General features: G+C 44.1%; 1 protein-coding gene across 1 annotated transcript; it reads left to right on the top strand.

Moving 5' to 3' along the window:
- Positions 1 to 10,194: 10,194 nt before the first annotated feature.
- Positions 10,195 to 18,543, top strand: LOC310762936 (protein NDNF-like). The gene is made up of 4 exons (XM_083614771.1): positions 10,195 to 10,565; positions 13,416 to 13,608; positions 15,981 to 16,114; positions 16,771 to 18,543. Exons 2-4 carry the CDS (start codon positions 13,424 to 13,426, stop codon positions 18,120 to 18,122), a joined length of 1,671 nt encoding a protein of 556 aa, XP_083470897.1. The 5' UTR covers positions 10,195 to 10,565; positions 13,416 to 13,423; the 3' UTR covers positions 18,123 to 18,543.
- The last annotated feature ends 8,110 nt before the right edge of the window (positions 18,544 to 26,653 follow it).

Below are 26,653 nucleotides of genomic sequence, written 5' to 3'. Positions count from 1 at the left end.
ATTCTTTGCTGGGAGCATTGAAATATCAGACAGAAATTCACCCAGTTCAAGAGATGCATGACTACCATCCCCAAGTCCTTTCACTTTTCGCCAAATTCCTACTGTAGTTCGAATTAGCTTTGAACATGATTTTAGATCCCATTTGGGGGCCATGTCGAGAAAAGGAAACACAAGAAACTGAACCAATAATTTTAACTTTCATTGAATTTCTTACAGACATTTCATGTGGGTTGGAACCTGAAAATTCATCCTAAAGTTATGCTCGAAGTGAAATGTTGAATCAGTTCCATTATAGCATATCACAGTTGGCTAACTATGGGGTTAGCAAAACAAAACAAGTAGAAATCTGATCCTGCCTTTTAGCTTATGTAAATGATGGTTGCTAACCAAGTGCCCTTCAGATGCTGTTAGATTCCAACTCCCATCCGCCCCAGCCAGCATGACCAACACTCAAGGATCATGGGAGGTGTAGTCTAGCATCTTTTGGAAGGCCACAAGTTAGCCATTCCTGATATAAATGAAAGAGTCAGACTTCCAGCAGACCAAGCATTATTCAGGAAAGATTTGTGGTCTTGATGGTGACACTACATTATCTTAGACAAGAATCCTGAGCAGGTGAATTCATCACACCATGTGTCTTGGTTGTAACAGCGACTCATTACACTTAAGTTTTCTTTTAGATGTGTCTATTGTTATCATTTGACCAAACTGCGGGAGGCAGTGGAAGACAGGAGTGCCTGGCGTGCTCTGGTCCATGGGGTCATGAAGAGTCAGACACGACTAAACGACTAAACAACAACACAACAACATTGTTATCACAAAGATCACAATAAAACAAAACTGACAACATGGGAGGCTGTGGAACATGGGGGTGGCTCACAAAGTTAAGCTTCTCTCTCAAGTTCTGTGCTATTTGAATGAGCTACAGATTTTAATTTAGCAGTGAATATTTATTTCAGTCATATTTACTTGAATCTATGAAAATGCTATCAGTCAACACAGAAAATTGAAACTGGGTAAGCAATAGCATAGGAAAGTAGATTACAGGGCTGTAGGGAGCAAACTCCACTGTTTTCACACTTCTTAATGGACGACAAATGGGTTTTAAGTGGAGAAGATTCCATTTCTTGGCAGGTTGCTCAAACTCCTTTTACCCTTAATTCTTTTCTTTAGCTTGAAGCCTGCAAAATAGGCTTAACAGTTTCCTTGCTTTTGCAAAACCAAGGAAGTGATCATGCACGTCTTGCAATTAGAGGAGGTGGCAAAATCATCAGCATCTGTCAGATGTAAGGCTAACATATTCATTAAATTCCTACAATCAAATGCTGTTGTTTACATGTCTCTCCTGAGGGAATGGAAAGAAAGAAAAGGAATAGCAGCCACCTAACCTCCATGCGGTATAAAATATTCATAGTGGCATGGAGCGTCTGAACCCTCACGCTTAAAGAAATATATAGGGCAGGGGCAGCAAATGTGATTGGATTTCTTGCAATCTAATCATTTTGCCCCATATGCAGACCCCAATCTGTTTAGGATTGTTAAAATTCCAAGGTATTGTATCTTGCCTTCCCTGGAGAATGCTGGGAAGAATTACAGACAGTGTCTGGAACAGATGGGATGTCAGGGACAGAAAGGCAGCAAAATTTGAAAAAAGGGGGGAAAGGGGGAGGAAAGAGAGGACCGTTATTAACACCTTCCCTGCCTGCCACCCTTAGAAGGGGTCATACAGGGAAGCGACCAAATGTAATCACTGCAGCTTCTTAGAGCGCTGTCAAACATGCATAAACCAAGAAGGAAAATGATTAGAAAATGGCTCAGCCCCATATTTTTAAAAGTAATTTTATTGGTTTTCATAGGTGTATATCGAAATATAGCTACAGAACAAAACCTGGTCATAACACCCCTCCCTCCCTCCCTCCAAATCGCCAGCAAGAAGGCAAGTATTTGTCTTTATAATATCTGTTCTACTGTTAGTTTTTCTACAAAGTTTATCCTATGCGATTCTGCATATTTTTGAGAATCAGGGGAAGTTAGAAAGATCACCCAATCAGCTGAGTGCAAAGTTTTAATGAGGCATGCAAGGAAGTCATTGCTGCGAAAAAGAGAGAGATTTACGGAACAGTAGGTGATACAAGAGTTCCTGCTACTTTCTTATTAGTACATGTCACCTATCTCGACATGTGGAAGCTGTCTTTTTTAAAAGACGTGTGTCTTTTGTAGCCTATGGTTGAGATGAATGACCTTTGGAATGTTGTTAAATAGCTGTTTCTCAGTCTCTTATGGATAACTTTAATGTTCTATATATTTCTTTATATACTGTTAACCACATAGAAGTTGTATTACCTTCGAGTAGTCTATATGCTTTGTTGAAGAAATACAAATACAGTAGTACCTCGGGTTACATACGCTTCAGGTTACATACGCTTCAGGTTACAGACTCCACTAACCCAGAAATAGTGCTTCAGGTTAAGAACTTTGCTTCAGGATAAGAACAGAAATCTTGCTCCGGCGGCATGGCAGCAGCAGGAGACCCCATTAGCTAAAGTGGTGCTTCAGGTTAAGAACAGTTTCAGGTTAAGAACGGACCTCCGGAACGAATTAAGTACACAACCAGAGGTACCACTGTTAAATAAATCTCAAACGGGCGAGGGACTCTAGCAAACAGCAGAGCGCAGCCCACCATTAGGTAGAGTGATGTGTCCCCTTAAAGGCCCCTCCTGTCCTCAGGCCCTGTTGCTGGTATTGAAATAAAGTGCAGTCAACTTCTGAACATGGAAGGGAGGGGAAAACTTCTGCCCTTTGTCAAAGGCTGCAAAACAAATTCAAATGCATAACTCTCTGCACTGCCAGAACCTCATAGAAAGAAGGCTAGTCTGGCCTAGTGTCTGCTATGCTTTGGAGCCCCCAGTGCAGCTGGCCAGACAGAGGTACTGCAGCTACTGGTATGAGTCAGGTGACACACAGGGCCAATGGGGAACCACTTGGCCATAGAGAGCCTCTGGTTTTGGCTTGGCTCCTCAAATTGAGAGCAACTGGCCCTTAGTGCGAATGTGGTGGAGTATCAGAGTACCACTCCCTACTTGTCATGGGAGCAGGTGGCACTATGGTCTAAATCACTGAGTCTCTTGGGCTTACCGATCAGAAGGTCGGTGGTTCGAATCCCCATGAGGGGGTGAGCTCCCATTGCTCTGTCCCAGTTTCTGCCAACCTAGTACTTCAAACGCATACCAGTACAAGTAGATAAATAGGTACCACTGCGACGGGAAGGTAAACAGCATTTCCATGTGCTCTGGCACTTGTCACGGTGTTCTGTTGTGCCAGAAGCACTTTAGTCCTTCTGGCCACATGACCTGGAAAGCTGTCTGCAGACAAACGCCAGCTCCCTCAGCCTGAAAGCGAGATGAGCGCCACACTCCATAGTCTCCTTTGACTGGGCTTAGCCGTCCAGGGGTCCTTTACCTTTACCCCTGCTTGTCAACTCAACTGGGCTACTTGCCCATTGCTGGTCTTGCTTTGTCTCCTCCTGCCTGGCCACCTGGCAATGGCTGCAGCTCTGCTTGCCCAGCTCAGAAAGAGGCTTGCCTGCAGATCACCAGGTCTTGCTTAGTTTTAAATGTTTAATGTTTTATTATGTTTTTGTATATGCTGGAAGCCGCCTAGAGTGGCTGGGGCAACACAGTCAGATGGGCAGGGGAAAAGAAGAAGAAGAAGAAGAAGAAGAAGAAGAAGAAGAAGAAGAAGAAGAAGAAGAAGAAGAAGTCATTAATAGTAGCATTTATTTTTTTATTTAAAAAATCGACATGATCTACTGTATTTTTCGCTCTATTAGATGCACCGGACGATAAGACGCACCTAGTTTTTAGGGGAGGAAAACAAGAAATAAGAAAGCAACGCAAAGCATCCTGAGCTAAGAGGAAGCGCTCCTCCATCTTCGCTCAGGAGGCTTTGTGGGGCTATCCTTGAAGCCAGGAGAGCAAGCGGGATTGGTGCACTGATCCCTCTTGCCCTCCTGGCTTCAGAGAAAGCAAGCCTACTGGCTTTCCTCCCGCAAGAGCCGCACACTCTGTAAAGGGAGTTTGGCTCTTGGGGGCTTTTCTGGGAGGTGGGGGAAGGGACAGAGCCGCGCGCTCTGTCCCTTCCCCCACCTCCTGCAAAAGCCAGGGATAGCCACACGAAGCCTCCACGGGCAGCGGGATGAAGGCTCCCCGCTGCCCTGTGGAGGCTTCGCGCAAAGCTAGAACAGCTAGAGGGAACGCTGCACAGCGCTCCCTCTAGCTGTTCTGACTTCTGCTGTAGCCCACGAAGCCTCCACAGGGGAGCGGGATGAAGGATCCCCACTCCCCACGGCTAAGCCAGAAGCTAGAACAGCTAGAGGGAGTGCTGCGCAGAGCCTCCCACCTGCATTAGCTCCATAAGACGCACACACATTTCCCCTTGCTTTTTAGGAGGGGGAAAGTGTGTCTTACAGAGCGAAAAATACGGTAATTAGAGACAAGCTCATGGATATTGCCTCATGGTAAGCTTTGTAAGCTATATCAGGATCACACACATTTCTCCCATGGGGGAGAGATACTAACTGCCCTTTTCAAAGGCCCTAGAACATGCAAAAGTCACTTTATCATCCTCTAGCTGCCGTGCATCATCTCCCCGCCCCCATCAATTGTTTGTAGCCAATGGCCATTACACATTACAATACAATGAGAACACAAATCGCACAGCTGCAAAACAGACAAAAAGCATACATCATCTGCAAAGCAGCACTTGGCAAGCCTATATTCAATTTATACATTTGGTTTTTTAAATCCCCTGCTTTTGGGTAGTAATTAAAAGGACTTAACATTGTTGTTCAAGTGGTATATCGAATGCATTAGCGTTGATCTTTAAGTGCATGCATTTATTGAAGGGTGGGGTGAAGGATTAGTTCTGTTTGTGTTAGTTTAATCCATTTGCATGTACGACAGCAACACTGTAGCTCAGAAGCAAAAAATAGGATCACCCTGTTAAGACGATGCACAGATTACTGGGTAACGCACAGTGCTGTGCGATCTTTTGCAATTTTCAGGAGGAGGTTGGGGAACGCATGATCTCGCAGGGGTGAGACAAAAGCAGCAGCCCTAAGAATTAACGTTAGCTAGAAGTAAAGTTCTACTCGAATACAATGAGAGTTACATGGAAATAAACGCAGCTACACTCCAGAAAGCAAAAAAAAGGGGGTTGCAGCTTTCTGCTGATACTGAGCAATGCTTATAGGCACAAGCTAATGTACAAGTTAAGGTACAAGACGCAAGTTAATGTATACTCTAAGCAGCTCAAAGCTTGGCTAGGGTATATGTGCGCATACATACACACGCATGGCAAGAGGGAAGTGAAACAAAAGTGGCTATCAGTGCATTTCAAGATGCTTGATTCACATAGGAACTACGCTTCATATTCTAGTTCAGAACAAACTTGGCTAAGATTTCCCCACCCCAATCTAATCCCCCTTGCTGCATCATCTCAACACTAGTTAAGAAGCGGTTCTGTCATAAAAGCAAGGAATTTCCTCATTAAATGTGATACATCATATAGATGCAATCTTCCATCAGTTCAGGGCTGCACTTCTTAGTGTTCTTATGTTCTTATAGTAACCCTTTCTTTCCCAAATTGTTGGGACAGAACAATATCAAATGTGTCGTGCAGCAGAAATATGGGGCTGGAGAAATAAGATCAAGTTACAGTTTGCATATTTGCCAGCATTTTTAGTGCTGAATGTTGCTCAGATCTGCATCCACTGTAGATCCTCCAAGGAACAAGTTCTTGCAATCAGTTGCTATCACTACCTGAACAAATAATCTTGTAGCATCCCCAAAACTAGCAAATACCTCTGTCTCATGTAGCTTGCGAAGGCACATTTAATATTTAATGTATTTACAGAAATAATTTATACTTCTGGATGTTTATAGGTAAATGTTCCTCCCAGTTCTATTAAAATTAATAGGTTTTTGAAGCACTTGAATATTGACGGCGAGTAAGGAGAAATTTACATAGATAAAATGAAGTTGGTTATATTATTTATTATTAATAAAAAATTATATGCTTGTGTGAGTAACTTACTGATTTGCTTATATGCTGTTAATATTTCTCATGTGCTGTATGAGGTACTTATGTGTGTTAGCATGTGTTTAAGCACAATATTAGTATTCACTTTAAAATGAATTATTTGTAAAGGGGGTTATTTTTATTTTTTTTTAGACAGGAAAAGTTGTACCCAAAAAGACAGAAGATTGTGCCATTCAAAGATATCCAAGATCCCTTCAGGCATTATAAAACATACAGCACACATATAATGGGGGGGGGGGAGTACATTAACCTCCAACCCCTCTGTCAATGTCAATGTTGTCCTCCGTGGACTGGAGGTCAACCTTCTGAAATGGAGAGCATCTCCTACTTTTGGGCTCTAATGTTCCACGGTTCTAAAGTACATAAAAACCCTCCTTGAGTACAGGAGGTCCCCAACTTCAAACGCTGACCTTCAATATATGAAGGGTTGAGTGCAGCTGCCCCTGCTCTCCCCACAACAATGCTAGTTATTTGGCTGAAAACTACACCTGAAGATGACCTCATTTTGCCATCATGGTATGAGCAGCAAAGGGTCATGATCCTGAGAGTCACACCCTGCTTCTTCAGATTGAGGAGTCCGAGTCAGAAGGATCATTGCATGCAGAGCCCATACCAAGAAGCATAACTAGAAGAAGAAGAAGAAGAAGAAGAAGAAGAAGAAGAAGAAGAAGAAGAAGAAGATGATGATGAATTGAATTTATATCCCACCCTATACCTGGGGGTCTCAGGGTGGTTCGCAAAATAAAATCAAGATATAAAACCACAAAATAACTACTAAAAATAAAAACAACCCAATAGCCCCCCCAAAAAAACACATTATAAAAGGGCATAGGCTGTAAACTGGATCAACCAAAGGCCTGGTTAAAAAGGAACGTCTTTGCGTGCCACCTAAAAGTGTACAATGAAGGTGCCAGGAGAACTTCCCTGGGGAGAGCATTCCACAGACAGGGAGCCACTGCAGAGAAGGCACGTTCTCATGATGCCACCCTCTGGACCTCTCATGGAGAAGGCACACGAAGGAGGGCCTCAGAAGATGATCTCAAGGTCCAGGTAGGTTCGTGTGAAAAGAGGCAGTCCTTGAGGTATTGTGGTCCTGAGCTCATCATGAGACCATCTCTCTCCAGCACATTGCTGTCCTCTCAACTCAGATGATTCCATCACAGAAGTCTCAGTACAACCAGAATCTCCCCTTCGCCATCAGAGTAAAAGGCTGCTGGAGCAGACTGGGCTCCTTTAACTTGAAGAAGCACCTTTCAGTGAAAGGGGGAGCTTGCCACTGAAACAGAGCGCTTCTTCTTTATGAAACAGCACCAGATCTCTGCTTTTTAAATGTCTTCATTTATAGTGTAGTGCCACAGCCTTGCCTCAGATGAGGGCAGTGCTTGAGCCACAATGCAAAGGGCCTCTATTACCCCCTTGAAAACATGACTATCTTGCAGGATAAGCTGAGGTCTCAACAATATCTTGTGGTATTTATTTATTTTGGTCAATAACCAATTGCGGAGGGAAGAAAACACAATACATAAGACACAGTAGGATACATTAAGTACAAAATTAAATATGTTGCACTTTTTAAAATTCTGTATCTAATATTGTACTTAATTTATCATACAGCAATATCTGGAAGGCTAGAAGTTCTCTACTCCTGGCCTATCCAATGGAAGGGTTGAGATAAACCTTTTGAGGCAGAGTTTTGAAAAATGAGAATAGATAAGTGCTGTGCATGGACATTTGTCACTCTGGAGAGCGAGGATTTAATGTTTGAGAAATTCTCACTTTAAAAACTCACATATGATTTTTGATCCAGATTATCTGCGTATGTTTGCATTGTAGAACATAAGAATATCAGGAAAGCCCATTCCCCCCTTTTTTTCCTTTAGAGGGGAAGGAATTTTTTTAAAAGGTGTCAAGCAAAAAGGTCCCTGGAAATATATCCCTGCACATAGGTAGATTCCATCCATTTTGGAGGGGCTATCATGTCTGATAACAATTCACTTCTGTCCAAAGTGGGATGGAAAAAACATTTGTCTGGTTTCCCAATACCGAGGGAAACACAGAGGGTTCAGATGGACCCGGATCAAATCATACAGATCATGAAGTGCTTTGGGATGTCTGTTTTTACAAAGCAGCAAAGCTGGATCCAAATGAAATCTGATGGCCATTACATGTGCCTAGCTTCTATCTCCCCAGCAGCAGCATCACTTATTTTAACCTTGGTTTCCAGCTGCAGTATGTTGGGAAGCCAAAATACACTTAACTAAATAGGAGCATCCATATGGGGTGTTTAATCCTGGTTTAATGCAGATCATCAATGCCATATTGAGGGAGCAGGGCATCCATTGAGGTGTTGTTTTTTTGTGGGTCAGCCAGAAGGTCAACCAGCTTTTGGAACCCTTCCCAAGCTGTCTCGACCTGACTGCCACAAATTCTACATACACGAATAGGATCGCAACTGATAATTGAGATGCAACTAGACAAGATTCATTCGGGGGGGGGGGGAGTGCATTAATTTATGCAGCGAGCAACCTAAAAACAAGGTCCACAACATATTGCGTGCAGAGGAAGAAGGCAACATGGAAGATAAGCGAAAGGACACAAGGCAAAGATACCCACAAGCTGAAGCTCAATCCAGATAAGGCTCAGGCACTGTTAGTGGCTGGTTCTCTAGACCAGATGGATGGGAGGTTGCCTGCTTTTGATGGGATTACACTCCCTCTGAAGGAGCAGGTACAGGATCCTCCTGGATCCTTTGCTGACACTTGAGGCTCAGGTGGCCTCTGTGGTGTGGAGTGCCTTTCATCAGCTTCAGCTGGTGGCCCAGCTATTCCCCTATCTGGACAGGGACAGCCTAATGTCTGTTGACTATGTTCTGGTAACATCCAGGTTAGTTTACTGCAACACATTATACTTGGGATTGCCTCTGAAGATAGTTTGGAAACGTCAGTTGGTGCATAATTCGGTGGCCAGGTTGCTCACCAAGGCAAAACACTTTGAGCATATAATGTTAATCCTAGCCCAACTGTACTGGCTGCAAATTCGTTTCTGGCCCCAGTTCAAAGTGCTGGTTTTGACCCATCAATCCTTATATGGCTCAAGACCACAATACCTCAAAGTACCACCTCTCCCTTTAGGAACTGCTCCCAGAATTTGTAAGCATCATCTGATGCCCTTCTTCGTGTGCCCCCTCCACAAGAGATCTGGAGGGTGGCAACATGAGAATGGTCCTTTTCTGAAGTGGCTTCTCATTTGTGGAATGCTCTCCCCAGAGAGACTCACCTGAAACACTCATTACATATTTTTAGGCACCAACAAAAATGTTGGCCTTTTAAATATGTTGATGGGGGGGGGGGTTGGTTGGCTGGTTTGTGTTTGTTTTATTATGTATCTTGCGTTCTCATTTTGTATTTTTGTGTTGTGAATTGCCCTATGATCTTCAGCTGAAATTTATTTATTTATTTATTTATTTAATAATAATAATAATAATAATCCTATGTGTACTTATCTGGAAGTAAGTCCCATTGAACAAATGGGTCTTACATGCTTAGAATCCAGCTGCAAATTATTTTAACTTTTAATTAAATATAATTCCTACAGGTCTGATAAACCCATTTTATTATTATTGAAGCTATCACAATATACTTTTAGGAGTGTCATTGCTCTGAATCATGGGGGTTGAAACCCTTTTTTTTTCTAATATGATAGTTTTGTCTCACCAGGGTCTTCTTAATTTCCATCTGATTCTCCATCCTATGTGCCCATTCTACAAACCTTAGGCTTGGGCTTAGATGTATACAACAGGTGTGTGTGTGTTGTTGTTTTTAATCCACCCACTTATTCACATTTGTTGATATTTAATGTCAAAGAACAGTGAGTTCTCCAGTTCCAAATGACTCTGATGCAATTCTGGTGGCAGAACACTTTAGAAGTAGGATAGGTCCCTGCCCATCCAATTGAAATTATGCGGGGACACAGCCAGGCTGTAGGCTACCTAATACTACAAAAGGGTTAAATGAGCACACACACCTCCCACACAGACACGCTTTTGCATTTCTGTCAAAGACCCACTCTCTAAGCAGCCACCCGTGGGGCATGGCGCTCCTTTCTAGCTGAGCTGCCTGCCTGCCACTTTCCGCAAGGAAGAAGAAGAAGAAAATTGCTCTCAAAATACAAAGTTGTAATATATTTGTACAAGAGGTATAGGAAGGGGACCGTTTGGTTTTGAGGAGATCCATATTGCAGAGGCTTAAAGAAAAACAAAAGAACTTTTCTCTCTTCGCCTATAAAACTAAAAGCTTTTATATTTTTAATCCTTCTGCTTGAAACATATGGAAAAGTCAGTTCGGTCCTATAAAAACAGGTTTCCCAGTTTTTCATCTGCCAGCAAAGATCTCAAAAAGTCTGGGTCAGAGCGCTTCATTTGGATTTCTGCACAGAGAGAAAGTTGCCAGGATAGCATCTGTCTAAAGGTAAGTGCAGTAAAATGGTTGGGTTCCTCCCTCTCAATTTATTTTGTGTTTATTTATATATTTTCACTGCCAAGAATCTGTTTATAGGTTTGTAGGTTTATGGGGATGTTATTCTATTTCGGGTCAGCCTACAATATCTCTCTTTACCAGGCAAGAAGGCTTGGGGATCAATGCAATCTGTGACCGCTGTTTACCTTTAAAGTATGGAAAACCTAAAGTTCATGTCGATTTAGAAGTTTGAGTATTTATGTTGACTTTATAAGATATGGTTTGAGCAAACAAACTGCCAAAGGAATATAGCAGTACATAATGAGAATGTTAATATACTGTTATTCTTATTGAGGTGATTGAGATGCAAAAGAATTTGGCAAGCATCATTCATTCATATTTGGACAGGTTTTTATATATATATATATGAACCATTTACTTCCCTGCTTCACATTTTATGAAGGCATCCTAAATCCTGAAGGCAACATAAATGCTATCGCTTTTCAGGTGTAGGACAGAATGTGATGCCACATTTTGTGGCTGATGAAAATTGCCTGTTCTTACGATACATCACTGACAAGCATCAGACTTACAAATTCAGATGTAGTGCAGTGATACTACTACAGACCCATAAATATTAACCAGAATTCTAACAGTTAGTGGATTTGATCTACTGATCTTTAAAAAAAAAAACCTGCTAAATAATAAACGTCGTTTCTTTGTTCTTCTGTATTTATGGCTTATTCTCTCTCCTCCCACTGTTTGTGAATCAAATTTGCTAATTTATTGACTGTGTGTTACAGTTCAGTTTAAAGAGGCTTTCTCCCAAAATTGATACTGTTCTAAGAGCACCCCCTACCTACCGACACTTTGTTCTGCAGCTACAATGGTTGTCAGAAGTTAGCAGTTTTCCCCACTCTGACCCATACGCTGCTCTATTTTCTCTCTCTCTCTTAATCAATTAAAGCAATGGTCTTTCCAGATGACCAGTTTATGTTGTGAGAAACTTGCTGCCATTTGCTTCTTCGTTATATAGCATCCAGACATCACAAATTCCCAGCACTCTGCCATAGAAAATGCAGCTCTTTTCCGTGGCAAGTGGGACCAGTTGTGGTTGGATGTGTTGCCTGGGATGTGTCTGTGGGAGTGCCTATTGAACAGTGCCTGTGACGTCACTCGTGCTAGGTGACATCATCATCATCATCATCATCATCATCATAATTTATTATTTGTAGCCTGCCCACTCTGGGCGGCTTCTAACAAAGATTAAAAATACATTAAAATGTCACACATTAAAAACTACCCTAAACAGGGCTGCCTTCAGATGTCTTCTGAATGTCAGATAGTTGTTTATCTCTTTGACATTTGATGGGAGGGCGTTCCACAGGGCGGGCGCCACTACCAAGAAGGCCCTCTGCCTGGTTCCCTGACAGCAACACACACAACCATAATTTAACCTTAACTCCAGTGCTCTTCTATCTACCTTGGGACACATCCAGACAATTAGTTCAAAACATTCCCAAACCAAGTTCCATTCAAAGACAATGATGTAAAACCCAGTGCACCCAGTCTGCAAGGGATTGGGGCCCACAGGCTGGAAAATATTTAGCACCCCTAAGAACCAATAATGGCTCAGGACCAAAATACCTCAAGAACTGCCTCCCTCCATATAAACTTACCCAAACCCTGCAATCATCTTCTGAGGCCTTTCTTCGTGTGCCTCTTCCATGAGAGGGTGACAACACAAGAACGGGCCTTTTCTGCAGTGGCTCCCCATCTGTGGAATGCTCTCCCCAGGGAGGTTCAGTTGGTTCATCATACACCTTTAAGTGCCAGGCAAAAACATTCCTCTTTAACCAGGCCTTTGGCAGATTGACATCCAATTCCCTTTTAAAAATGTGTTGGGGACAGAGGATCACTGGGCTGTTTTTGCTTGTATTTTTATCATGTGTTTTGTGTTTTTGTATTGTGATATTTTATTATAACCACCCTGAGACCTGCAGGTATAGGGCGGTATATACATTTTAATCATCATCATCACCAGGGTATGAATATTGTTTTCCTTCTTTCAAATGATTGACATATTGCCCCACATTCAAATAATACCAAGGTGATGTACAACAAGGCAATTTCCTATAAACCAGTCTTTCTATCATATGTGGGCTGTATATGTGTGTGTGTGCCATACCCTCCAACATTTCTCCAATGAAAATAGGGATGTCCTAAGGAAAAGCGGGACATTCCGGGATCAAATCAGAAACTGGGACGGCTTCTCTAAATCAGGGACTGTCCCTGGAAAATAGGGACACTTGGAGGGTCTGGCATGCATATGCACACACACACACAATAAAAACAACATGTCAAAACGGCATTAGTTAGAAACCATTCAATTGGGATCACAGGCCATGGAAAGCTTTAATAAATAGGTATGTTTGAACAGCCGGAGGAGGCATCACACAGTAGATGTCCTGCTGTATGTTTAGATATGAAACTCAACTCAAATAGGGTCTGGCTGAGCTATTTGTCATCTGTGATCTGTCGTTTCTCAATAGCATGGTGTAGAATTTAAGAAATCTTCTCCAGCCTTCCAGTTACAGATAGGTAGCCGTGTTGGTCTGCCATAGTCAAAACATAAAAATTTTTTTCCTTCCAGTAGCACCTTAAAGACCAACTAAGTTAGTTCTTGGTATGAGCTTTCGTGTGCATGCTTTCGTGTGCATGCTTTCATGTGTATCTGAAGAAGTGTGCATGCACACGAAAGCTCATACCAAGAACTAACTTAGTTGGTCTTTAAGGTGCTACTGGAAGGAAAAAAATTTTTTGTTTCTCCAGCCTTGTTAATGTGTTCCTTGCTTGTTACAGCGCTCACAATGTCCGGGTCCCAGGCTTGCCTGCCCCCAGTGCTCCTCTTGGCCATGTACTTCTGCCATTCGACAGAGGTAGTGCACAGCATACAGCAAAGCTTCAAGAGTGAGCTCCTCAACTTTTATCATACATTCATCCTCGCAGATGGCAAGGAAACCACAGTGCACCTCTTGGAAGATATACCCAAAAGGTAAAGGGAGCTTTATATGTCCTTTCATTTCATCTGAATTCTTGCAGTCACACCACACCCTAAACCTCCTCTGGCTTGCAGGACATCTTCGGGAGAAGAAAAGGCTGAGGAGTAAACCCAGCACAAATCCAGAGTGGATTCCCTAAGATGGTTGGGTGGCGCCTTGAACGCCTCCTTCCAGTGACTCCTGCAGCAAACGTATTCCTCTGCTTTTCTTTAGAAAAGGAAAGAGCCACTAACCATCAAGGGGGGGGGGGGGGAGAGAGAGCAAGCACTTGTTTACAAAAATCTGCTAACCACACAGGACGTCATCTAATGCACAACCCTGAAATACCAGAGAGAGTGCATCCTTTTGTTGCATCCTGGTAAAATATGAAATCTGCAACAAGCAACACACCCCATCTAAGATCAAAATTATACACTGTCGGTCTACAGCAGTCAGAAGAGCAAGCTTAAACAACTAACAAAATAGCTCCATTGTGTGCATACCCTCCAGAAATAAGTACTGTATTTTTCTGTGTATAAGACAACGCTTTTTGCAAAAAAAAAAGGCAAAAATTGGGTGTTGTCTTATACACGGATAGTGAATGCAGAGGGGGGACATGCGATTAATGGCAGCAGCAAGCAGGAGATTGGCAGCGGCAATTGGGTGGGTGATTGGTGGCTGCGGCAAGGCCTGCTGGTGATTGGCTGTGGCTGCGGAAATTGGGAAAGTGATTGGTGGCTGCGGCAACGTGGGCAGACAACTGGTGACTGCGGTGAAGTGTGCAATCGACAGTGGCTGTGGCAAGCGATTGGCAGTGGCAGGCAGGTGGGTGAGTGATTGGCAGAAGTGACCTCCCCCAACCCCCCAAAAAGCTAAACAACTTAATTTCTTAATTTTGGGTTAAAAAAAATAGGGGTCGTCTTATACGTAGGGGTGTCTTATACACGGAAAAATACGGTACCACCATATTCCTTAGCAGCAGACTCCATCTCTTCCAGTTGGTGGGATGATGGACAAAGTTCTTCATTATTCATCTCCAGAAATTAAAGTGATCTGTGCTGTTTACGTATACTTGCCTCAAGAATAGATAATCAGACACACATCTGACAAAATGCTAGCTCTATTTGTACTGGGGGTAAGGGAATCATTCCTGTGAATGCAGAACTTAAGGGAGCCAAATCTTAATTGGAGCCAAGTCTAGAGGGACGTATTCCTGAGGAATGCAGTGATGCCAAACACAAACCCTGCAAATGTTAGCTTCCTCAGTTATCTCATAGGAGCCACAGAAAACTGAGTGAGAGTTGGGAAAGAAAAACAAGCAGGGAGAAGAAACTGGCTTGCATGAGCCCCTAACAACTTACAATGTCCCAAAAGAAAGTGTGGCCGACTGGCTGCAATCCTCAACTGGAACACTCCCATTGTGGGTTACAATGCAGGGATCACAGAGATCTCATTTGAAGAAATATATGGTTTTTCATGATATTTCTATTATATATTGCTTCTACAAGTAACAGTATTATGCAGCTGAATGTGAAGTTCTCTATTATCACCATTTTTGCAAGGAGGTTCTCTGCTCTGTCACCAGTAATCCTCTGCTATTCCCCCGAGACACCAATTCATCACATTAGCACCTGTAAATCCAATGCATATTCATACATGAAAGCCAGCTGCTTTGTTTCAGACACAGGCACTGCAGAGAATGGGAGAGGAGCAAGGCCATGTAAATGCTACCAGGTTACATAATGTATAGCATGACCGCAAGAGCACATAGAAGAACTCTCAGAGGGGCAGTAAAAGTGAAAAGAATAAATTGGGATAATTGGTTGTGGTTTTAAAATATGGCATCTATCCTCAGTTGAAGCAACGGGTTGAGTTTTAAAATATTTATTCCAAATGGACTTACAAAATCCATTTTATAAGTATCCTTGCTAAAAACTGGGGCTCGCATTAAAAACAACACCTTATTAATCACATAGAAATCACCCATCCAAAGCATTTGAAAACAAATTCTACCTTCACAAAGTCTGGATGTGAGGCATGCGACTACGTGATCAGACAATGTTACAAATCTCCCAGACGGTCTCAGCAGTCACAAAATAAAAGACTTGTGCATGTGTAGCCGTAGTTTGCAAGAGGCCCTCTACTGGGATTGTGGTTGCTGTGAGTTTTATGAAGTTGTCTGCAGATTTGAGCTGAGATGTTACCTGGTGGTCCGGTGAGTGGCACAGCCCCACCTCAGTATCCACTGCTGTAGTTCCCAGACTTGTGAATGGGAAGAGCTCATTGATGCTGTATGCATCTTCTCGGACTTGCTAGGGATGTCCCTTCTAGTGTCCCTACAGTGTACAATGACTCTCAAGGACTCTTCTTCTCCCTTCTTTCCAAGGTACTATTTTGTTTTAGAGAAAGGCAGGACCTCTGCACCGTTCACTGTGAGAGTGACTCCGTGCGATGTCCCCATTGAGTGGAGCATCCGTGTCCATAAGACTTCAGCAAACTACCTTGGAAAAGCAGCACGTGGTAAGAGATACATGCAAGGCCATGGATTAGGAGGGTCATCAATGTTAGCTAGCCATTCATAATGGTTGATTCATCCCTCGGCTCTATTTTTCCTTCCCGACAGCAGAAAAAAATACTGGTATATTTGTCCCAAGTGAATCTCCACCCCAACCCCCATCTCTCCCACTTCCTCATTTGTCACTCTCATCGTCTCTCCTATGGGTACTGCTATGTGCCCTCTGTCTTTGAGCTCTTTGCTCTCCTACTTTCAAGGCTCGCCAGGTTCTGGGAGGGGGGGTATGGAATGCTTTCTAAAGACACTGTGTCCATCAGCTGTCATCCCCTTGGTGTTTCTTTCCCCTCCTCCTCCTCCTCCTCCTTCTCCTCCTCCTCCTTTTCTCCCATTATTTCTCAACTTTCCCCCTCATCTGCCTCTGAGCTGTGACCTCCCTCAACCCCCTGTTGTAAACCTAAACTGCCTTCCTCTTCCTTCTCCCTGGAAGGGTCAAGCTGGGGAAGTGGTCTCCACCATTCCTCCTCTGCCCAGTCCCTGACACCCAGAAGGGAACAAGGCCTTCAGTCTGAAAAATGTTCTCCAAACCTAGCTGAACATTTTTGCCCATCCTCCAAAGAAGTGTGACTTTAAATATTTTTGCATTTCCATATGTCATTGACAGATGATTTGGACGTTCAGGAAGCCTTAAAGTTTCCAAAGACCATGAAGACCGTGTCTACTCTCTTCGGCTACAGAGGCAATTCCGTGGAGACATACACGGGGACATCTTACTATTCCGCTGTCTACGTGCTGGAATTCCTGTCCATTGAAAGAGATACCCAAATTACGGTGTATCTAACAACAGACACAACTTCTGAGCACCTGTATCCAGAACTCCCAACAGATCCACGCATAGATGTCGTCGGCATTGGCCACACCACGGTAACCCTGGCTTGGAAGCAGAGTTCAACAGCCCTGCAGCACAAAGAAAATGTCCAGTATTGTCTTCTGGTAAATGAAAGGCATAACTACAAGAGCTTATGCGCAGCGGAAACAGCCCTAAGACCTTCTGGGGTGACGTCGCAGCAAGCATTAGCGCTCTCACTATCCCCATATGTCCTGGACCCTCAGCAAGTGATGATCTCGCCCAACGGCGAACTGAGCCTTGTTAGCAAAGCTGGCAATGGGGAGGTGAGGCAAATATGTGTTGGCACCAAGAAGACCTACACAGTCACCAACCTGAGACCCAGCACTCAGTATTACTTTGATGTGTTTGTGGTCAACTTCCTCACCAACGCCAGTGCTGCCTACACTGGAACCTTTGCCCGAACCCTCGAGGAACCAGAGCCCAAAGTCACCATCCTAAAGGATGGGAAGGTGATTCAACTCACCCTGGATGGGAGGAAGCAAGCTTTCCATGATCTGCAGTACCAGGCTGTGCAAAAGCAGGTTCAGTTTGCTTTTCAGTCTTGCAGTGGCCAAATACAGGTCGAGATAGCCAGAGGTGGGAAAGTGCTCATGTCAGAGACCTTTGCCGGCTTGAGGCACTTCATGCTGAAGGGAAGGCCGGGAGACCTTTACCTGGTGCACTTGGGTTCCACAGAACCTTCAAACGCATCTGTGAAGGTACAGGTGTCCTCTCTCTTCCACAGGCCTTTCTTCCCAGTCTTGCCAGAGAGTTTGAAAATCAAGTCATTCAGCAAGCTGAGGACTTGCAATTCGGTCACCATCGCCTGGCTGGGCACACAGCAGATGAGCAAGTACTGCGTCTACAAGAAACAGATCGAGGAGGACCAGGTGTGGATGGAAACCAGGAACGCTGACAGGTGCTCAGGGCCAGAGTCAAGGCAAAAAGGCGACAAGGTGCTATGCAAATACTTCCACGATCTCAATCTCCGGCGAGCCGTGACGACCGAAACCATCAGCGGGCTTGAAGCAGGCACAGTCTACTTATTCGATGTTTACCTCATTGGGCCTTCTGGGATTCCTGTCAGATATTACAGTAAAGTGGTAAAGACGCGGAAGAAATGTTGAAGTTCTCCTTCAAAGATGGGTTCCTGAGGAATGACAAAGTTGGAGGAATTCCATGCACGGGCAGCATTTGTGACCCACGCCACTCAAAACGTGCTTGGAGTGGGACAGAAAACAGTGTTTTACGTTGCAAGATTGGAGAGGTGGAATCTCTGTGTAGAAAAGTAGACTTGCTCCCAGGACCTTTTCCCCTGCAATTCTATCTTGCTCTTATCTGCAATTTCATTGAAAGGGTTTAAAACAGAAGAGTGGTATCCAACTAACTTTTACTCAGAGCAGACCCACTGAAATTAGTACGTCTAACTCAGCCGTGTTCATTCTGTCATGCTCTGGAACACAGGAAGCTGCCTTATTCCAAGTCAGACCACTGTCCTATAGAGCTCAGTATTGTCTACACTGATTGGTGGCAGTTTTCTAGGGTTTCAGACAGGTAATCTTTTCCAGACCTATCTGGAGAAGCCAGGGATTGAACCTGAGACCTTCTGCATGCAAAGCAGGTGCTCTAATATTGAGCTACAGTCCAGACTACAGAGGCTGCTTCCTCATGGCTAAATTCCATGCAGTAGCAGTGCAATAGATAGGCCCGCTATCTGGCTGTTCTCCCAGAGAGGGGCACAGAAAGGGTAAATCTTAGTTGAACACCACCCAAAGCATTTATCTTCGAAACCTACAAAATCCAAAACTGGCGTGAGGGAGAGGATAATTTTAATGGACCTAAAGCAAACATACTTTGTAATATATCTCTCCAATGAGAATTCAGTTCCCGGATTCCACTCCCTCTGCCTTTGGCAAAGTGCAGGTAACCTCAGCAGAGTCTGAGAGGAATATCGCAGTGCAGACTGAAAAAGTGACCCACAAGAACTTTGCCTCACTGTCTGACAGTTGGGTATTCAGTGGGGGTGAACTGTTACTCTTTTTTCCACTGTAGTAGTTTCTAGTTTATCCCATGCATAGAGCTTGGGAGAGCTAAAGGAAAGAAAGATGGTTTAAATTCAGCCAATTCTGTTACTACTCCACCTTGCAGGGACAAACCGTGGGGGTTTCTGTACCCCATAGCCCCCATGTTGTGAGGCACCCACACCCACACCTCGATGTGGGTCTCATAATGCATTGGCTGTCCAGTGATTTGCAAGGCTGAATATACCTAGAATCATGTGCCAACAGCCCTATTCAGAGGTTGCTCCTTCATAAGTTTCTCATTCCATGGGTGAGAAGGCATTAAGGAGAGATTAATGTCAGCCGCGGGGAGCCAGCTCTTCTCATGGAGTCTCGCTGTGTAATGAAGAACTCTACTTGCACAGGGTTCTGAATGGAGGAGGGCTGGCTCCCTGCTGCAGATATTTCGCCCCAAAGCATGGAGACTCTAGGGGCCAGACCATCAGGAATGTGTTGGGGAGGGTGGAGCCAGCAAGCACCCACTTGCTCACCACTTTTTTGCAATGAGAAATGTGTGAGTGAGAGAACCTAGGCCTAAAGAAACAAAGGTCTAAAGAATAGTAGTGACAGATAAACAAAGGAATAGGCAAACAGATCTATAAACTTTCCCAAGAGGGTTTATAGAAGATCCCCATAGCATAATACTTCCCAGTTAGAGAAAATGCCATTTCCTTAGCCGAACCAGCAATTGATCTGCTAACCACGTCACTTTTCGGATTTGAGATATTTGAATTGAAAGAATTCAAATTCAGGGCTGGCAGTGGGAAATGATTTGATGGGTCTGGATGTTTTCTGGAGTTGAGATCTGGAGTACCAAGATGGGTTAAAGACGTTGTAAACCTAAATCAGTGACACACAGGATGTTTATGCATTACCGACTTAAATCACTGCTAGGGCATTCTTGTTCTCAACTTGGATTGAAGCAAGTTTGACTATTTCATTAGAAACAACAGGATAGATATGGATTGTGGCTGATGTTGTGTGTGTACCACTTCTCAAACCAGTGGTGGGAGCAGTCCTGGCAGTCCCATTGCCTGCAGATATCGGAATCCAGCATCTAAACTTGTCTTTTCCAGATTTGGGTAGCATTTCTCTGCGTTACACTAACTGATGAAACAGATTAGCTTTCTGCTGCCTCGTCCTTCCAAAACACACACCAAAGTAGAAGTAAATTGGGAAAGAGGGTAAAGTTCACTCTTTCCTTAAACAATTGCTGGTGCTTTCCGAGGGAGGTCTTGGCAGGTATCACAGTATGAGAACTCTATTTCTATTACAGTTAAGACCTAAAAGCCACAAACCTTTGTTCTCTAAATCTTCTGATCTCATACACTCTGAGCCTCATAAACAGCAGGTTAGGGAACTGGTCCAATCTCAACTGTCTCCATTTTGAAAGTTCATCACCTCCTGCCCCAGCCCAGACACTCACCTGTATAGAATTCCTGATGTTCTTTACCTACCAGGCTAGTGCTTAAATGCAAGGCTAGGCTAGCATGCTTATATCTAAGCACCTTGTTTAAGACCTTGTTTTTAAAACCTTGTTTTTAAGACCTTGTTTTTATTTAAAAGAAAATATCAACCTACATTTGATTTAAAAATAAAAACAGAAACCTGGTTTTTATTTTTTTTAATTGTCAACTTTCATTCATTCAGTTCCTTTGTATTCTCATCTCTCGTGTTTATAATGGAATAAGCTGTATCCTGCACTTGGCTCATTGAAAGACTACTTTGCTTTTCCACTGTGCCACTCTTATTTAGTAATTCAGTAGTCTGAGTAGAACATGTCAGTAGTAAACAGTTATGGACAACTGTTGGTTATAGTAGTTTTTTCTTGAAGTCATGGCTCCCGAACAGGGTTGTTGCTTTTTAGTAAAAGTGAAGAATGTTGGGAAGGGAAGGGAGTGGCAGGAACTGGGCAGAGGATGAATGGTGGAGACCGCCTCCCCAGCCTGACACTTCCAGGGAGGAGGAGGAGGAGGAAGGCAGTATAGATTTCCAACAGGGGGTTGAGGGAGGTCATAGCTCAGAGGCAGATGAGGGGGGGGAATCATAGGAGAGGGGGAGGCAGAACCGGAGCAGCAGCTGGCTTACACAGTGTATTAGAAAGCATCCCAGACCTTCCATCTCCCAGAACCTGGCGAGCCTTAAAAATAGGAGAGCAAAGAACTCAGAGGGTATGTAGCAGCACCTGTAAGGATATCAGGGAGTTACTCAAGAGCAATCAGGTAAATGCCTCCTTGGTCGGTTGTAAAGCCTCATTATTGGTGCCCAAAAGCCTTCACCATGCAGAGCGCCACTATTCCGTGGCTCGCTCATTCACTGGCAGAATCTGAGAGTGGGCAGTCCTTAAATCTTCCCCAGCAGAGTAGTTTCTTGATGCCCAATCTGCGCTTCCCCTCTCTGCGCGGAAGCCTACTGTGCAAGGAGGGCGTGGGTAACGGAGGACCTCTCTCCTCCCCGCTTTGCTCAGGCAAGGTGTCCTGGCACCGCCTCACCTCCTCCGAGCCCTGAAGCTCCTCTCCACTGGAGGCGTGGTTACTCTCCTCTGCTGAGGAGGTGCTGCTTCCCACGATCTTTGGGGCTCTCTGTAATCCATCTGTCTTTTCCCCTCTCGCCCCTGAGCCGATGACAGTTCCCTGACAGCACCCGTACAAATGACGAATGAGAAAGTGGGAGAGTTGGGGGGTGGGGTGGAGATTCACTCAGGACAAATGCCATTATCCAAGAGGCTGGGTTCTATTGCCTCTCTCTGTAAATATTGAAATAAAAAAGGACGGTAAGAAACTTTTCCTTGTCTTTGTATGTTCCTGAGCAACCATCCGGGAGCCGCTGATAGCATCCTGACAGGGAGGGAGAGATCAGCCTTGTGTTTAACTACTTGCCTGGTATTCATAGGAGATGAGGAATTCCATACAGGCGAGTGATCAGGGTGAGAGAAGAGGAATGGATTTCTCATCTCCTCCCCCTCCTCCAACCAGCTTGGTTTCCAAGTAGGCTGCAAAAAATAAAAAGGAAAGTCTCTTCCCTCATAGCAGGGAGGGGCGGTTAAAATTTTTTCTCTTTCAACAGATGGGTTGGACACACTACTGGGTCACAACCTGATCTAAGTTGAGGCACAGCAGCAGCCAGGACTGGCTCGACCATGAGGCGATCTGAGGTGGTCACCTTAGGCAGTAGATCTGAGCTTGAGGAGTATGCTACTCACCACCGATACCATGCCTCCACTCCCACTCTGCTGCTGTGGGCAACCACTACTGTCACCACCGCAAGCGTACCACACCCCTGCCATGGGAGCATCCCTGCAGCCTCCCCAGGTGCTCATGTGTTGATCAAAGCTCCAGGTCTCTCCCGGTCCTGCTTGGAAATCCTAGGGGTTGAAGCTGGGGCCTTCTGCATTGCTCTAGCGCTGAGTAATGTCCCTTAGGTCTAACTCCTCCCATGCAGGCTTTTTCCGATCAGGAATGTTTACTGGAAAGAAAAAATGCCCACATAATCTTTGGCCATCTCTCAGCCATAAGGCAAGCTCCAAACCTCTAAAGAGAGGAGACAGAAAAATGGAAACCTCTTTCTTGGAGGAAGAAAACTTTTGCCATCTGAAGGGTGTATTTCAGCACAGCACTAATTTCAGAGATCCTTTGTGCTAGTGCCACTTTACAGGGGCATTAAGGAAGGGTGCACATCGCCAAGGGCTGGAGAGGTGAAGGTCACACAGTGATCGGAAACAGCCAGATGAATCTTTTGGCTATGTGTCTCTCACTTATATTGCATTGGCATGGCAAACCTGAAAGAAAAATAGACTTGAAAAACAGCTCAGAAGCTGAACAGAGCCCATACACAAAATTGACTGTCTTGATGAGTGTTAGGAGACAGGAGGCAGATGTCCAAATCCTTTTGGGCCTGATCTGGCATTTTAGAGAGTTCCATTCCAATTGTTTTCAGATCATCATGTTTCTTAGTAGCCTGAGAGAATAGCAATTGCTGTCTTGGAGTGCACAGATTTTGCCTCAGCGCAGTGATTAAATTGAATTATATGTACTGATATATTTTCTTTTGTTCAAGGAAGAATGTCAGACCCAGTCAGTATGATGAACTGTCAGAACAGGAACTCATTCCCAAAAGCTCAGCGGCCAATCTTCAGATGTTATTCTGTGGCTTAATATTTTGAACGCGGAGGCTGTCTCCAGAACAATTTGATACCAGGCTTTGTTGCTTCTTTGGAAATTTGTTCTGAAGGATAAGAGTCTTGCTGGACTCTTATGCAGGATAAGAGTCTTGCTGGACTCTTATGCAGAAGGTTGCTCCCGTTGCAGCTGGAACAGGAACAAAATGGATCTCAGAGTTTGGGGTTAATGGAGACACATAACATAATCACTCGGAAGGGAAGGGGGGCAATGTTCTAGTGGCATAGCAAATGTAATATGAGCCATGGCCTTGGAGTGCGATAAAGTACGGTTGTTAATCAAAGGCACCATCTTGTGCCCAAGATCTGTGGGGCCCAAGTGTGTGTGTCACATGTGTGTGATGTCATGGCGACAAGGCACAGTGCGCATTGCATGCAAAACACCACATCGTTGGGATGAGACTGAGAGCAGTACGTAATGCTGCGCAGATTCTTCTCTCATGTTCAGGAAGAGCCAGCCACACCACATTTTGCTCCAAATTCAGCCTCCTTTGCCCTCTCAATATTGATCATAATATAATAATTTAATAATAATTTATTATTTCTACCCCACCCATCTGGCTGGGTGACTTTCAACAGAACCGTAAAAACAGAATAAAACTTCAAACATTAAAAACTTCCCTAACCAGGGCTGCCTTCAGATGTCTTCTAAAAGTCAGATAGTTGTTTATTTCCTTCACATCTGATGGGAGGGCATTCCACAGGGCAGGTGCCACTACCGAGAAGGCCCTCTGCCTGGTTCCACGTAACCTCACTTCTCACAGGGAGGGAACCACCAGAAGGTCTTTGGAGCTGGACCTCAGTGTCCAGGCTGAACAATGGGGGTGGAGATGCTCCTTCAGGTATACTGAGCCAAGGTTATTTAGGGCTTTAAAGGTCAGCACCAACACCTTGAATTGTGCTCATAAATGTATTGAGGTCACCTGCCAGCAGATATTGAGGTCACACCTGCACATACCTTTATATGCAACTGCTTGAAATATCGTTGAAATATCAGGATGTATGTTGAAGTTCATTTTCAAGGCGGAATTAGTGCCACATTGTGCTCAGAAGGAAGTCCCATGGCATTCAAGAGGGCTCACTCCCATCATTTTAAATGGATAGAGGTTGGGTTGCAACCTGTTATTGTAAACTCTGAGATGTTTTAAGCAGAGAAATTAAGAAGCAGCATATATAAAGTGGGGAATGGGGTGCATATGTTTGTGTGTCACCGTCTTCTGCAGCTGCTGTGCACATGAGAAAAGATTAAAGAAGCCATTTTAAGTAGAAATATATTTTGCCACATTCTGCACACCTCTTATCATATCCCGGCATTTCAGTGAAGTTCAGTTCTGCAGACCTAATACCAGTGAAGAATGTTGTCTAAAAAATATAAATTAATACTTAGGACCACTAGAGGGCAGAGCAATATTAAGAAAGTGAAGAAAGCATGACCGTTTTGGTTTATGGAGAAACAGAAGGGATTCAGTCAACTCCAAATAAGACTATTAAGGTACATATAGTCAGTACCCAAATAAAATCTTCACTGACTGTATACAACCCAGAAAAATCTTACAGCAGGCCCACTCCCAGCTAGTACTGTAGAGAAATATTGTTTGAGAAATAGTGTGGTCCTGAGATGGCGAGGGTTCAAATCCCACTTCTACTGTAGGCTCATTGTTTGCCTTTGTCTCTCATTCTTAGCCCCCATCTGTGAAATGGGGCTAAATTGCTTGTTCGACAGGGTTGCTGTGATGGCAAAGGCTTTGGATTGGATCTAGATTCAGTCATGACTAAACCAGTCATGGTTTGAAGGCCCATGATATGATTACCTGGCGAAAAACTAAATGGAGGTGGGTGTGCTCACTCCCTTCCAAGAAGGAAGCCAGTCAGTGTATAGATGTAAGCCAGCCCTCCCCAACCTGGTGCCTTCCAGATATTTTGGACTCCTGTTAGCCCCAGCCAGCATGGCCAATGGTCAGAGATGATGGAGTCCAGCAGGAGAGGCTGGTCTACTAGGGTGAGTAGAGCTGGCCCTGCCAAGTGTAGTCTGCCCCCAGCCAGCCCTTATCGGCCTATCTCCTCCTTTGCTTCCTAAATTTTACTCGCAGTGAAATGAATGGCTGTGACTAAGTTAGAGCCATTAATTTCGGAGGGTTTTGTCTGGGTAAACCTCACAACTAATTTAGCGGGTGGCCCTGGTTGTCATGGTCCTCCTCCTTATTCTCCCTTGTATAACTCAGCAGGGAGGAGGGCTGAACCAGAACTACAGTGGTACCTCAGGTTAAGTACTTAATTCGTTCCGGAGGTCCGTTCTTAACCTGAAACTGTTCTTAACCTGAAGCACCACTTTAGCTAATGGGGCCTCCCGCTGCTGCTGTGCCGCTGGAGCACAATTTCTGTTCTCATCCTGAAGCAAAGTTCTTAACCTGAAGCACTATTTCTGGGTTAGCAGAGTCTGTAACCTGAAGCATATGTAACCTGAAGCGTATGTAACCTGAGGTACCACTGTAGTTGACTCTGCCCATCATTTGCTCTGGCGCCACCTACTGCTGACCTCCCTGCCTTCTGCCCTACCAGTTCCAATGGGCACTGACATTCACAAGAGCCCAGCAACATCTGGAGGACCTCAAATTCCCCTCCCGGCTTGACTCCATCTCTTTCAAGCTTCATATCTGTGACTAACTAAGACCGCTTTATTCTATCCAGTTGTTACTGCGGCTTAATGTTTCTATCACCCTGATATTGAACTTGTTTTAACCTACTCCTAATTACATTATACTGTTTTCAGTGACTTTGGGGTGGCTGTTGTTGTTGTTTTATTGGTGAACTTATCATTTTGATGTGTGTGCAATTATGTACGCCGCTTTCAATTTATTTATAAAGAGAAGCAGAGTGGAAATGTCTACATAAATCGCTGGCACCATTCATGAAATAAGACCTCTCGCTGGCAGGAGAGCTGAGTTCTGAAAGATCAGCTCCAGCTAAGATTGAAACACTGAAATTTAAAGGGCCTTGTGTGGCACTCTAGGAGGTCTCAAGATAGGCTTTGCCCTTGACTCTTATGCTACCACAGCAGCATGCCAGAAGAAGTCAGTGTTGGCCTGCTTCTCTGCTGTGCTTAGGCTCCTCTACTGCCCCAGATGGACAGGAGGCAGTACTGCAACTGCTAGTCAAGTAGGGATCAGGTCACACCAAAGGACTTTTAAAATATTTTCACACTGATTGCTTTTTTAAAAAAAATTAATAGTTGCCAGGCACACAGTAGACAACTTCCTCACTTTCCCATGCTTTTAGAAAAGCCCAGCTGAGGGTGTCATGGCAACTGATGCAATTTGCGCTGTCATCTTGCTTCGTTTATTTTTCACGAATTATTGAGTCCATCCCACTTTGCATCTCATTCTCCTTAATAATTTTGATGCTCTTTCATAGGATTTTGTAG

This window comes from Podarcis filfolensis (assembly GCF_964270895.1).
Source record: "Podarcis filfolensis genome assembly, chromosome: 5".
Lineage (NCBI taxonomy): Eukaryota > Metazoa > Chordata > Lepidosauria > Squamata > Lacertidae > Podarcis > Podarcis filfolensis.
This window is presented reverse-complemented; position numbering and strand designations above follow the sequence as displayed.

Bases quoted from the DNA above. Each gene is read 5' to 3' on its own strand.
- LOC310762936 (XM_083614771.1), top strand. From the start codon at position 13,424: ATGTCCGGGTCCCAGGCTTGCCTGCCCCCAGTGCTCCTCTTGGCCATG. The intron at 13,609-15,980 runs GTAAAGGGAGCT...CTTCTTTCCAAG, and splicing joins TTGGAAGATATACCCAAAAG to GTACTATTTTGTTTTAGAGA. The intron at 16,115-16,770 runs GTAAGAGATACA...TGTCATTGACAG, and splicing joins CCTTGGAAAAGCAGCACGTG to ATGATTTGGACGTTCAGGAA.